Source organism: Stigmatopora argus, chromosome 16 (genome assembly GCF_051989625.1).
Source record: "Stigmatopora argus isolate UIUO_Sarg chromosome 16, RoL_Sarg_1.0, whole genome shotgun sequence".
In the NCBI taxonomy this organism is placed as follows: Eukaryota; Metazoa; Chordata; class Actinopteri; order Syngnathiformes; family Syngnathidae; genus Stigmatopora; species Stigmatopora argus.
In genome coordinates this window covers 5,133,957-5,147,698 of record NC_135402.1, presented here as the reverse complement: position 1 = coordinate 5,147,698, position 13,742 = coordinate 5,133,957, and the positions used below count along the sequence as shown (strand labels likewise).

The window sequence follows — 13,742 nt, the reverse complement described above, 5'->3', positions numbered from 1 at the left end:
ATCTCCCTCCTTCAACACAGATAACGAGTATTTCTTTGTTAATCCTGATGTCAAGCTGTCCAAAGTTGCGCCTGAGACTTGGAAGAAGAAACCTGACGTGCCTTTTAACCTTTTCCTGCGCATCAAGTTTTTTGTCGATGACATCAACCTAATTCAGTGAGGGTTTTTTTAATGAATTGAGGTTTCTTTGCAGGAGAAAACTGTATATTTGAATAATTTCATTCTCTTTGGATAACAGACACGCGATGACTAGACATCAGTACTATCTACAGCTGAGGAAAGACATTTTGGAGGAGAGGCTACGCTGCGACATGGAAAATGCCCTTCTGTTGGCCTCGCTGGGGCTTCAGGCGGAATACGGTGACTATCAACCTGAGGTAATTCACTTTCTTGATCCAGTTAATACCTAAAAATGTGGTGAAAATTATTACAGGAGCAGAAATGAGGCCAAAACAGCCTTATTTTCTTGTCCAATATCTGCCCGTGGGGGTTATATCATGCTCCTTTTAACTTGTCAGGCACAAAATAACAAATGTGCCTCTCTGTGCTACAGATCCACGGAAAGACATATTTTCGAGTGGAACACTATCTGCCTGTGTCAGTTTTGGACAAGATAGACCAGACGACAATCAAGGAAGAGCTGCCAAAACTTCACAGCAACTACTTTGGAGCACCTGAGTCGGATGCAGAGTTTGAATTTCTCAAGGTCTGTCAGAGGAAATATGCCAATACAATGGAAGCTTTTGACCTTTTAAGTTTTTTTCTAAACACAATGAAATAAATCCATAATGTTGTCACGTTAATGCAAAGTTTTTTTGCTTTTTTTCCTAAAGATGAGCCAGAGGCTGACCGAGTACGGAGTTCATTTCCACCGCGTTCTTCCAGAGAAGAGGTCGCAGACGGGAATCATGCTGGGTGTATACACCAAGGGAGTCCTTATTTTTGAAGTCCTAAATGGAAACCGAACCCCAGTGCTTATATTCCCCTGGAGGGAGACCAAAAAGATTTCCTTCACAGTGAGACGACATTTCCTTTTTCATGTAAATTCCCGCTGCTTTAAACCCAATTTCACTCATTCGACAGAAAAAGAAGATATGCCTTCAAAACGCATCTGACGGAATCAAGCACGTGTTCCAGACGGACAGCAGCAACACGTGTCAGTATCTGCTCCAGCTCTGCTCTGACCATTACAAATTTCACCTGCAGATGAGAGCCCAACAAAGCCAGCAGGAACTCAAGGACATTGGTAGGAATTATTTCTTTTTTGGGGGGGCAGGGTAATCTATCACTATGACTTTTTGATTCATTAGTGTCTTTTTTCCCGTGTGGTTAAATTTGAGAAAAGCTTGGATGTGACAACCAATCTCTCGGTTATAATGCGTGTGCAGTCGTTTGGTCGCCGGTCTTTTGGTCGCCCGGACCCAAACAACGGGCGACCAAAAGACCGGCGACAAAACAAGGTAAAATAAGACGGTCTACACATCAATAAAAGCCAACAATGGCCCTGGGCAGTTTCACTGAGCGGATGTGTGAGTGTATGAGTTTGTATGTACATGCATTGTCCCTCTAGGTACGTCAGTCAGGGTCATAACTAGTTCTCCAACAAAAAACAATAAAAGTATGGGAAATTTGGCGCTTTTCTTTAGCCTAATAATTAATAGGGCATTAAGTATGACTAAATAGTAATTCGCAGTTTGTATTTAGGGAATTTGAGCAACAATTTAAATGGTAATTATCAATAACCTTCCGGGCGACCAAAAGACCGGCGACCAATCGTTTACTTTTTTTCCCTAGCAAACAGCCCCTTAACTGGATTGCAGTGCCCCACTGAACGTCCACCCGCAGTGAGCAGAACATTGAGTTCAGGCAGCCTGGCCCCCGCTCTGTCCACACACTCCAACCCAGAGCACTTGAAGAGAATCTCTAATTCCGAGGTGGCCCTCAACAAGGCATCGTCTAGTTCCATTTTGATTCAGGACCACCTTAACTTTCCCGGACTCCAACCGACAAAGGGGGCTGCTAAACCTCGGGCTATCAGCCGCTCCCTGCACAATCTTGGGCAGACACTGGAAGCCCCCGTGCAGGGTGCGACGGAAGCTCGTAGCGCAGCACTGATGCGGATTCTACACGGTCAGCTCGCCAGTTCAGACATGGATTCGCTCTCTCAACAGACCAACACGTGAGTTTGTGCTTAGGAGGAAGAACGTGATAAGTCTATTACGAGATTTTCAGTAAAAGTGTGGATAACTGAAAAAAAACAACTACTGAGAACAACAGCTTGTTTTCATGAATGCTCTGTGCTTTGTTTCTTATCAAAGCCAGTGCTACTTCACTGGATTTATGTATGACATAACCAATTGATGAATGATGAACCAATTGATGAATGATGACTCCACAGTCCCACACGTCTCTATTGCGTACAGTGACCCCTAGTGGCGTAGAAGTGAGACCGTTAACCGTTTCTATTTTTCTCACAACAGTCCAGCTTGGAGTCATTTGGAGTCCAAAAGAGAATCGGACTCTTCTTCTATCGAAGATGCAGGCCAGGCTTATGTGATGGGTAAATTTAACAAAATATGATATAAAGTTTTTGTTCAAAGACTCAATTTTTTTGTAATTTAAAAAAAAATAATCTTTTTTTAGGGGTTAGTATGCACAATTCTTCAGGACTACCCTCCACTCCAACATCTGCTAACGGTATGTTTAGTCAGGATACAAATGTGATGTATGAGTAGTTCATATTTCATCAATATTTCTTTTAATCCTATTCTCCAAATGATCAATACTTTCAATACAATGTCGGCATTGTTTGGTGCATGCATATACTGTAAATTCAAGTATAAACAATCACCTATTTTTTTCTTTAATAGATTCCCTCAAGAAAAGAGTGAACGCTTTGCCATCTCCTGAGAGACAAATCACATTTGTAAATCTGAAGAAAGATGATAAATATGGCCTCGGTAAAGACATTTTTTTCTTTTTTTTCTTTACATTCTTTGCTTGACACCAGTGTGTGTGTGTGTGCAGGTTTCCAGGTGGTAGCTGAGGAGAACTCTGGTCCCACTGATATGGGGACCATCATCAGTTCTGTCATGCCCGGGGGTCCTGCTGATGTTAATGGTTATCTGAAACCTGGTATACCCAGTTTACGTTCTCTCTTCGTTCTGCAGTGCAGGTACATGTTTTGTCATACTTTTATTCATGTGCGTCATTGCAGGTGATCGCCTGATTGCTGTCAATGACCTGAACCTGGAAGGACTTTCCCATGCCACTGCCATCGAAGTACTTCAGAATGCTCTGGATGATGTCATGCTAGTGGTGTCACAGCCTAAAGAGAGTCTCTGTAAAGGTAACATTTGTTTATAAGACGGGTTGAAACAAGTAGCACCTCAAAGAGTACTTCAAGGAATTCTTGCATAGGTGATTAAATCTGGCGGTCGCAAAAGAAATTTCATGATAACTTTATAATGGATTAGCCTATTCAATTTCTATCCATATTATATGGCGAGAAAAGAAAGGGTCTAAATGTCATAACTATGACAGTGCTTTGAATTTGTCTGCTTTGGCAGAAATCTGTTTTTTATTTTTTTCCTTGTTATGATATTTTCATGACTTATCCAGATTCTTCACCTGAATCTTCTCCAGAAAAGACCGAGTCTTTGTTAGCGGCATTAAAGTCCACTCAACAAAAAATGGAAGTTCCTTCAACGGATCACACATCAACAGTGAGATTTAGCGCTCCGACTTCCTGTCGCCAGCCTTCACCCACCTTGCCCACCCAGTTGAATTCTCAACCCGCACAAGACATGACGAGCACCATTCCAACATTCATGCTGCCAGTATCGAGCCAAGTCCAAAACTGCCTCGAAAGGGCAAATACCGCGCCAGAGTCCAAAGATTCCTCCCTGGAACCTCCTCCGCCGGCGTTGCCCCCCAAAACCCGGAAGACAAAACTCTTAGAAGCTCCAAAGCTTTCCGAGTATTTCAGTGGGGATTCTGACATGGATGAGGAAAGTCAGTCTAAAACTCAAGAGAAACAAAAGGTCACTAAGGTACTAATTTGTCATAATATGTGATTATCATTAAATGTGTGTGGAATTGACGGAAAAAAATCCGCATATTCACTCCTTTCATTGCCTGCCTTCACTAATTATAACCTGTGCCTCTCATTGACTTTCAATGCGAGGCGGTTTGGTTCCAAATTGCATGTAAGCTTTTTCCTACCCCAACACCAGCTCAACCTTTCCTTCTGCATGTCCCAGCTTGCGCGCATTCACCGTCATGCCCTCTTCTTCTTCTTGTGTTCGCAGGACTACCACAGGGAACAATTAAATGGTAATGCCTCAGGCGTCAGTAGCCTCCGGCCTGGAGAGTTATTTGACATTGAGCTGTCCAAAAAGGACAGCAGCCTGGGCATAAGTGTCACGGTACTGTTCGGCAAGGTTTTGACCATCTCTTTCTTAAATCTCCCTTTCCCCTCCCACCCTCCATCCCTCAACACTAACTCAAATTGGTGCTGTTCATTTACCGGGTTTGCCTTGCTTCCCTGTCGGTGTATCTGGTCTAATTTGAAAACACTTTGGACTGTCACTTTGCATGCTACTTTAAAAAAAAAATCAGTTTTGAACTAACATATTTGTTGTTGCATTGTTACCAGAGATTTACTGTTATTTGTATATGTCCATATTATTGGCCTGGGCTCATTTTTGTATGTAACACAGTTAGCGTGTCAATACATTAAAAAGTACTAAACAAGTCACAAAATGGTAGCATATTAGAAATTATTCACATTTTAATTTTTTTTTAAACTTTTTGTACTATAGAACAACGTAATGACAACGGAGAAAACATTCAACCACAAATTATATTTTTAGATTTTCCAAATATACACCGTAGGGATCCATGTTTTTTTCAGGACTTCTCATTCTGTCACACTTTAAAAAATAAATAAAATTAAATAAAAAATCATAATTTATTGGACAACAGGGTAGCTGTAGTTTATATTGTTGCACATTGGACCGATTTGGCCTAAGTTTTTTGTTCTCCAAATGCTGCAAAAATCTTGCGTCAACCTAAATATGCCCTTTTTGAGAAAATATTCCACATTCATTTATTATGTAATTTTAAAAAAAAGGTCTCTTAAATTCATTAATTTAGCATGCCCCAGATACGCTAGTAATGATAATAGAAGTTCCTATATAAAAAAATAATTCCATACGCCCATCATCCCCAAACAAAAATATTACCAACGTCTCTTTTAGGCTTGACGTTAACTATGATGTCATTTCACAGGGAGGGGTCAACACAACCATTCAGCATGGCGGAATTTACGTGAAGGCCATTCTTCCGCAAGGAGCTGCAGAGCTTGATGGAAGGATACATAGAGGTATGTTAATTTTTTAAAATCATAAATAAATAACATTGAGCCTGGTAGCATGTTAAGTTATTTTCTCACTTTTCTCAGGGGACCGCGTAGTTGCGGTCAACGGAAAATCTCTCGAGGGTGCCTCTCATCAGCAAGCGGTTGACGTTCTTAGAGACACGGGACAAGTGAGTGACCACGTCTGCTGCATTTTTATTTCAGTTGGATTAAAATGTCATTCTTTCTTATCAGACGGTGAATTTGTTGTTGGAGAGGGGTTACCCACCCACAGAAAAGGTTCATGTACCCATCACCCCTCAGTGCACACCGCTCCACTCCAGTAATAACAGCTTGAGGGAATTGAGCAAGAATAAACTGACATCAAGGAAGCTCAAAGAAAAACTGGAGTACAGCTTTTTGACGCCGGGTAAGGTAGCAAAATGGACACAAATAGAACAGAAAGAAGAGAAATTAGAGGTTGAGTGGAATTTGTGTTGGAAAAGGCCAATCTGGCACAATGGTTAGTTTGTTTGGATTTGAAAACACACTTTAAAAATATCTTCCATATAAAAAAATAATAATTAGAATGACCAGTGCTATGATAAAACTCTTGTTGAATACATGCAATGTTTCAGCAGCTTTGTTTTCAATGTTCTTTTTCTTTTATCCTCTTTATTATTAAATACTGTATATTTTTCCCTTTTTTCTGTTTAAATTCTAAGCTGTCAAAACTGGACTATTTTGTTTTATTTATACTCTGTATTATGTCATTTTAAAACATAAGCTGTCATTGCATACAATATTTATTTAATTATTGCCAACCCTTCCAGTACAAATGAATTGGACATCTACTAGTGATGAACTCATTTAAATTCACAGAAAAAAAGACACACCATTGGACATTTGTCATCTTCAGTGCCACTGAAAGAATTAAATAAACAATTAAGTGTCATTCCGATATAAAATAGGACAAACAGAGGTATGAGAGATTCAAGCTAAGAGTAACAATTTTCCATACTTTTTTTTTATACTAGACAACGTATTTGACGTGCGCCTGGTGAAGAACGCCTCGGGACTGGGCTTCAGCTTCAGTCGGGAGGAGTACCTGGCAGAGGATGCTCCGCTTTCCAGTATGGTACGTGTAAAAAAGCTGTTCCCCGGTCAGCCGGCTGCCGAGAGCGGTCGCATCAACGTGGGCGACGTCATCATGCGCGTTAATCAAACCCCCCTCAAAGGACTTTCGCAGCACGTATGTTAAATATGCCGCTTTGATTCTTCTGGAACACCAGCAAAAATTAATTGTTGTCATTTTTGCATTTAGGAGGTCATCTCAGCCTTGCGAGGGACGGGACAAGAAGTAATGTTACGTCTCTGTAGACTAGAAAGGGGCGTTCTTCCAGAGATGGAATCCTCAATTTTGGTGAGAATCCCCAACAATTGTTCCTTGTCACCAATTTTTTTTGAGTGGAATTTTTCTGTCTTTGACCCATGCACCATTTAAAGTACATTCTGCATTTGTTTTTCTTCTCAGACACCCAATCCATCTCCTCTCAAAGACCTTCTTCCACCACCCAAGCCTGATCTGCTAAGAACCAAATCTTGTCCTGAACCGGATGACAAGAAGAGTCAGAGTAGCGTGGAAGAAGCCTTGGAGAGACTGCGGCTCAAATCCAACGGCAGCTTCGAAGACCCGCAGGAGGCGTCGATTCTTAAGAACTCCAGCAGCGTAGAAAACCTGCTGGACAGACTGCAAGTCAAAAGCTCCGGCAGACGCAACAGCTACAGCGACAGCACGGACGGTGACGAGGAGGTGGAGGAGGCGTTTAGCCCGAGCGCCTTGGAGAACAGCGGGCAGACGTGGGAGCGCAGCGTCTACCAGACCCCCAGTGGGAGCCTGGGACTCGGATCCCACAACAACAGCGGTCAGTTGGAGGAAAGCGTCAACTCTGGCTTCTACTCGCCACACGTGGCCATGACAAGACTGGAACAAAGCAAGAGGTAAACTCCTTCGTCTTCACTATGGATATTGCTAAGATAGGACTTGAGACTTACCGTATTTTGCCGTTTAATATACCTGGGTATATTAAATGATTTTTGCTTTTTTGAGCCTCCCCTTTGTGCGCCATTTAATATACCCCTGCCGTTTAATATACTATATACTATATTTAACTGGCAACTCGGCTCTTTTGGCAAGATTTGTATGGGTATTTTCATGGGGGCATAATTGTAGATACTTAACTTCATTAAAATTCCAAGTCAGACTTTATTCAGCATTAAGTAGTTTTAACTTGAGCAGTAAGTAGTTTTAGTCTACAAAACGTTGATGCACCCCGTCACGGCATGAAGAGTGCGTAGTGGATCGTACCTTCCCGTTTGTGCGCCATTTAATATACCCCTGCCTCCCAGGAATCAAGAATCTTCACTCCGCCTGGAATCCTCCCAGTCAGCACCAAGTCCAGACCCCCTTCCTCCCCCTCTGCCCATGCCTTTAAATCTCTCTATGCCTACAAATGGACCGGAGATGGATGAACTTGTCCCGGTAAGGCTCAAACCAAATGTACGTGATTCTATTTTGTTTATTTTGTTAGCTGCTGTTAAATAAAACTTTGCGAAGAAGAGCTTTACTTCATGATTGTCCTTGGCGAACAATGGGCATTCATTCCTATGGTCATTTTTCCACTCTGTCTTAAGCCTTTTCTATTGGATCCTTGTTTGTGGTAACAGGAAGTGGAGCTGAAAGTCTCTCTCATAAAGTCAGAAAAGGGCAGCCTGGGTTTCACGCTGACCAAAGGCAGTGATCATGGTTGTTACATCCATGACATTGTTCAGGATCCAGCCAAAAGCGATGGACGCCTCAGACCGGGTGACAGAATGATTAAGGTACAACACGCATGCCAGCTTTTTTAACGGGTAGAAAAACAAGCCTCAAGCTTTTTCACACTTCAAATGTATATCTAAACGTAAAGAGAATATGTTGTTTATTTAACACCACTTAAAATGTGAAGAAAGCGCTTTTTTTTCTTGAGCAACCCAGTGTGTAAGTATTATAAGTATGTGTGATTTTTACTTTCAGGTGAACCAAACGGATGTGAGCAACATGGGCCACACTGAGGTGGTTGACTTGGTGCGTGCAGAACCTCGGCTGGTGAAATTGGTGGTGGGCAGGGTCTTGGATGGACCAAAACCTTACATTGATGCCCACCTGCTTCCAGACATCTGCTTTGGCGACACCAACAAACCACTGGGTAAAATCCACAGTGTTCACATCAAGCAGAATTGTCTTTAGTGAAAAGGTGATTGCAACTTTTTTCCTGCAGGTTTAGTGTTGGATGGCGGTCGGGACAGCGCGTATGGTCTCGTGTTTGTGAAAGATGTCCTCGCCGGATCGGCGGTCTTTGAAGAAGGCAGCCTAAGACCACTGGACCTCATCCATTACATTAACGGCGTGCCCACCCAGGACCTCACCCTCGGCGAAAGTGCTAGACTGCTGGAGCTTTCTCGCGGCAACCTGTCTCTCAAAGCCACCAGGTAGTATGATACATTCGTTAGCGAATTCTTTGTTAACCGCAGCCAAAAAGTTTGAGAACAAAATCATCTATTCTAATTTTGTCTCTTTCTTAAAGGGACGGTGAACCTGTTTTCCCCGGGAAAAGCGTGTCTTCCCTCAACACCAACATGGGCTCCAACGTATCATCTAACATTAATGGTACATCTGCCAGTAATTATGCAATCCCATTGTAATGAAATCCAATACAGTAGAAAACTGGACTATTCCTTTTTGTTAATTGTTTATGCGTAGCTTTGGCACCTAACCAAGGTAGTTGTTTAAATACCCATTACTGTTAGTTTTTAAATCTAGTGTAAAAATAATCATATAAAAAAACTGAGTTGGGAGAAAAGGTAGCTGAGACGTGTCTTATTACCAACAAAGGGCGCCAAAATGAAGCATCATTGCGGCAACTCTTCTTTATCTAATCAACATCAAAGGAAGCACTTATAATATACACTTTATAAACACTACTTATTTACAAGCATTGTTTATTATTTCAGGGTTCCTCACAGCAGATGATCCAATGGAGACTGAGTTTTTCACAGCCCTGTCTTCTTTAGAGGTAAACTCAATCCCAATGTATTTGTTTTACGTGGTGAACAATACAGACTTTTGTTTACTAATTAAATAAAATACAGGAGGAGGTGATGAAAATGGAGCTGGAGAAACCGCAATCGGGTGGGCTCGGTTTCTCTGTTATTGGCGGTGAGCGAGGGATCTTCGTCAAATCCATCACGGCGGGCGGAGTGGCCGAGGCTTCGGGCCAACTGCAAGTGGGCGACAGGCTGCTGAAAGTGAGCCATTTTTAAATGTTCACATTGCACCGCTTTGAAAAGTATTTTCTTAGAGCTGTTTGTCTTTCTCGTGCAGGTGAACGAGGAGACGATGACGGGCGTCTCGCACACCAAAGCTGTAACCACCATCCGCAAAGCCAAAGGTTTGGTACGCCTCATGGTTTCCAGGCCACCTGATCAGAACCCCAACACCTACCTGGATTACCTGCCCATAAATGATAAGTGCAATGGAATTGCAGGTACTACATAAGCATCCCTAAAATAAATCTGTATTTATTAACATTTCATTACTATATTTTATTTATTCATAAATAATAAGTATAGCCCTCAGTTATGTAGCATTTTTTTTAATTATTATTATTGTATCTGGATTTGTTTAAAAATTATTATTGTATCTGGATTTTTTTTGTTATTATTATTGTATCTGGATTTTTTTAATGCCCAAAAATAATCACTCGCTCTAAAATGTTGAGATTATTTCTGACGCCTTATTAGAAACAATTGTTTGTAATCGCCATTGTTGTTCTCAGATCTCAGTGAGGATAGCGGTGTGAAGACTAAATTGTGTAGCCCCCATAACCTGGCAAAATCTGGCTGCCCACCCTTACCGCCACCCGACTATGATGAAGGTTCCCACCACCCCGAAAGGGAGCACAGCGCGGAACTCTCCGAGGACACGGACTACGATGGCTCCTCGTTACCTGACGACTCACCCGAGGTACGATACAAAGCCCTCACACTTATATATATTACAACTAAAACATTTTAACTGAGATTCTTTCATTCTTTAGAGTTCCCGTAAAGTTGAATGGATAGAGGAGAATGTGGACGCCCCCAGCAATGAAAAGTAAAACTTATTTCTTGTTGAATTTACAAAAGAAAGTGCTTTTTTGTAAATATGCTGTTTGATGTTGTTCATTGGACAGTTATCTTCAAATGAGCGCCGGCCAGCCAGAAGAAGATGATGTCATCACGTGGGGAAGCGATGAGATGCCCAATGAAAACAGAAATGGTATTTTTTTTCTTTAAAAAAAACGTCAATACATATGAATTCATATGACCATTTGTATGTTACCAAATAAAACCAAAATATGCTACGTTAATTTAAAATCACAAAATAGGGGAGGTGTTTTGTGACAATTTTGAGGATATTTATTAATTCATGAAAAACAGTATAATCCAATTTATAATATAGTATAATTTGATGGTGGGTTTTTTTCACAGCTGGACCCATCATCACCGAGGACGAGCTGACCTCCTTACCGCTAGTAGAAGTGATCCCTGATGGCCAGTACACGGATGTAAAGCTCAATGGCATTGTGCGCATGATGAAGGGACTCTTGGACCAGAAAGTCCCGCAGCAGGAGTTTGAGGTTAAACCCATTCATTATTTTCAGTTGCGCATTTACACTTGCTCTCATCCTGACAATTTCCTCATAGAATCTTCAAAATCTTCAACCTCTGGACGACTGTTTGGTGGGCCAGACGAAGGAGAACAAGAGGAAGAACCGCTACAAGAACATTGTCCCCTGTGAGTTTGCAGCTTTTTTGCCTTAAGCGTCGAGGCAGTAGCATGTGCTACTTCATTTAAAAACAGCTCATTTTTTAAAGCAGATCTGGTTCATTTCTCACCATCAATGGCAGGCACGGCGTTAACAGTTAACATATTCCCCGTACATGTCTTCTTGCAGTCGACACGACACGGGTGGTGCTGGGCACAAACGGTGGCTACATCAACGCCAACCACATCAAGATGCCTGTCAAGGACGAGGACTTCACTTACATCGCCTGCCAGGGACCCTTGCCCACCACCATGGGTGATTTCTGGCAGATGGTGTTGGAGCAAAAGTCCAACGTGGTAGCCATGATGACCCAGGAGATCGAAGGCGGAAAGGTCAAGTGCCAGCGCTACTGGCCCGACTCGCCCGGCACCACCGAGATGGTGGACGAGCGCCTGCAGATCAAGCTGCTCAAAGATCAATACCTGGACCATTTTGTCATCCGACTCATGGAGGTCAAAGACGTGACCGTAAGGAGCTCGTCCAATGGTAAGCGCGGAAAGACGTGACCTGGCCTGACGACCTCTTGTCGTTTAGACGGACGAGACTCAGCTGGTGACGCACCTGAACTACACGGGCTGGCCCGACCACGGGACGCCGTCGCAGCCCGAGCAGCTGCTCACCTTTATCTCCTACATGAGGCACGCCCACCGTTCGGGCCCCATCATCACTCACTGCAGCGCCGGCATCGGCCGCTCCGGAACGCTCATTTGCATCGACGTGGTTCTCGGCCTCATCAGCAAAGACGCCGATGTAAGTAGACTCTGCTAATTGTAATAGCTTAAATTGTCCAATCCAATTTGACTGGAGGATTCCCATTTTTCAAACTTGTAAGGATATACTGATTTAAAATAGTGAAGTTGGGTTATTTAAATCGAAAGAGAAGGTCTTAGAATAATTACATTCATTTTTAAGGCGGTCGCTGAATCATTTGATCGTAGCCAGCCCGCCCAGTCAAAATTGATTGGACGTCTATCGCCGTCAAATGGCAGTCAAACATTAGTCCAAGGGTGTCAGACTCGGGTTGGTTCGCGGGCCGCTTTAACGTCAACTTGATTTCACGTGGGCCGGACCATTTTAGATTTAATATTTGTTTTTTGTTTGTTTTTTTATAAATGGATTAAAAGAACTGGATTAAAATCCCTGAATATTCATTTTTTATAGATCTAAAACATTGTTTATTTTAGCTTCATTTTATATGTTTTTCGATTTTACAAAATGATTTTTCAACTAAAAACTATCCAAATTTAATATACATCTATACTGTTCATATTAATTTGATCCTAAAACAGAAAGTCGGCACTCATGATTTGCTTTCCTTGGCCACACAAGATGATGCGGCGGGCCATATTTGGCCCCTGGGCCGCCACTTTGACACATGTGCATTAGTCAATGCTAGTCTTCCCGGTTTCAATGGATTTAATGTCGAGAATAAGCCACAAAATATTCCATAGTTATATTGCAGACAGATTTATGGATGGATAAATGTGTGAATCGGACTCATAGTAATTGGTACATGTCTTAAATACATATTTTAGTTGGTTTAGTATGGTTCAACACTTCATTTTCATGCTGCCATAAGCGAATGGATTTTGTCACGTCGTTTACATTCGACGTCGGCATGCAAAAACCCAGGATTTTTTTTTTCACATAAATATAAAAGGTGTTAACAAGGCCGCATGCTGATGTTTTTTATTTCTGCTCAGTTTGACATTTCAGACGTGGTACGAAACATGAGACTTCAGCGAAAGGGAATGGTCCAGACTGAGGTAATACTAAGAGACCAATGACTTAAAAAGTACAAGTCTAGACAAGTTTTGTCTTATGCCTTCCAGGACCAGTATATCTTCTGCTACCGGGTTATCCATTACGTGCTGGAATGCCTTCAAGACGAGAAAAACATCTCAGGATAGTCAGTAGACACCAGCAGAAAATGCCAAATCTGAAAACCTGGTTTAAAAATATCGTAAATATCACCCCACCCCCCGCACGCACCGTGAGTGTATGTTCTTTTTAAAGAAATTTATATTTTTATTGTATATTTGCTTTTTTTTTTCCAAGTTCTCTTCCTTTTGGCTGCTACCCGTACGTACCCTTGCGCGATGATGAGAACTGCTGATTGTATTTCTTATATCGGCCTATAAGAGAACACTAGTGTTTTATTTTCCAGATCAAAGGATTACACAAATGGACCAATGATGATGATATATTGTACGTGGAACATACTTAAGACTATTTTTGAATCGTATTTGTTTTTCTTCGATGCTGTAACTTGCCTCGACAGAATACTATGTCAGTATTTGCTTCGCTCGCTGCCTGAAGGTAAATGATAAATGTGTACATATTCATCTCTTGAAAATTAAACTGGATACATTTTAATTATTCAGACCGATTTAGGAGTTTGTCTCCTTTTTTTATATTAATGATATAATTAGACAAGAAGCCAAAAATTTAAAAACAACAGTCAACAACAAATT

General features: G+C 41.7%; 1 protein-coding gene across 5 annotated transcripts in view; it reads left to right on the top strand.

The window, feature by feature from the left end:
• The window catches only part of ptpn13 (protein tyrosine phosphatase non-receptor type 13), a 34,500-nt gene extending 20,843 nt beyond the window's left edge, over nt 1-13,657 (top strand). For 2 of the 5 annotated variants that reach the window (XM_077622666.1, XM_077622667.1), the window contains exons 13-48: nt 21-156; nt 239-377; nt 554-706; nt 834-1,016; nt 1,084-1,246; nt 1,795-2,179; nt 2,481-2,560; nt 2,644-2,697; nt 2,871-2,960; nt 3,028-3,135; nt 3,218-3,349; nt 3,622-4,052; nt 4,311-4,442; nt 5,293-5,386; nt 5,465-5,550; nt 5,615-5,789; nt 6,397-6,611; nt 6,684-6,782; nt 6,894-7,360; nt 7,769-7,901; nt 8,087-8,242; nt 8,436-8,607; nt 8,680-8,890; nt 8,986-9,068; nt 9,413-9,474; nt 9,551-9,706; nt 9,783-9,945; nt 10,237-10,424; nt 10,498-10,553; nt 10,633-10,718; nt 10,931-11,079; nt 11,147-11,237; nt 11,398-11,735; nt 11,803-12,018; nt 12,972-13,034; nt 13,101-13,657. In XM_077622666.1, the coding sequence (XP_077478792.1) occupies nt 21-156; nt 239-377; nt 554-706; nt 834-1,016; nt 1,084-1,246; nt 1,795-2,179; nt 2,481-2,560; nt 2,644-2,697; nt 2,871-2,960; nt 3,028-3,135; nt 3,218-3,349; nt 3,622-4,052; nt 4,311-4,442; nt 5,293-5,386; nt 5,465-5,550; nt 5,615-5,789; nt 6,397-6,611; nt 6,684-6,782; nt 6,894-7,360; nt 7,769-7,901; nt 8,087-8,242; nt 8,436-8,607; nt 8,680-8,890; nt 8,986-9,068; nt 9,413-9,474; nt 9,551-9,706; nt 9,783-9,945; nt 10,237-10,424; nt 10,498-10,553; nt 10,633-10,718; nt 10,931-11,079; nt 11,147-11,237; nt 11,398-11,735; nt 11,803-12,018; nt 12,972-13,034; nt 13,101-13,178 (5,723 nt within the window). In that variant the 3' untranslated portion in view covers nt 13,179-13,657. The remainder of the gene's footprint in view (nt 1-20; nt 157-238; nt 378-553; nt 707-833; nt 1,017-1,083; nt 1,247-1,794; nt 2,180-2,480; nt 2,561-2,643; nt 2,698-2,870; nt 2,961-3,027; nt 3,136-3,217; nt 3,350-3,621; nt 4,053-4,310; nt 4,443-5,292; nt 5,387-5,464; nt 5,551-5,614; nt 5,790-6,396; nt 6,612-6,683; nt 6,783-6,893; nt 7,361-7,768; nt 7,902-8,086; nt 8,243-8,435; nt 8,608-8,679; nt 8,891-8,985; nt 9,069-9,412; nt 9,475-9,550; nt 9,707-9,782; nt 9,946-10,236; nt 10,425-10,497; nt 10,554-10,632; nt 10,719-10,930; nt 11,080-11,146; nt 11,238-11,397; nt 11,736-11,802; nt 12,019-12,971; nt 13,035-13,100) is intronic. The other 3 variants (XM_077622669.1, XM_077622668.1, XM_077622670.1) reach the window with 3 other exon arrangements.
• Nucleotides 13,658-13,742: the final 85 nt, after the last annotated feature.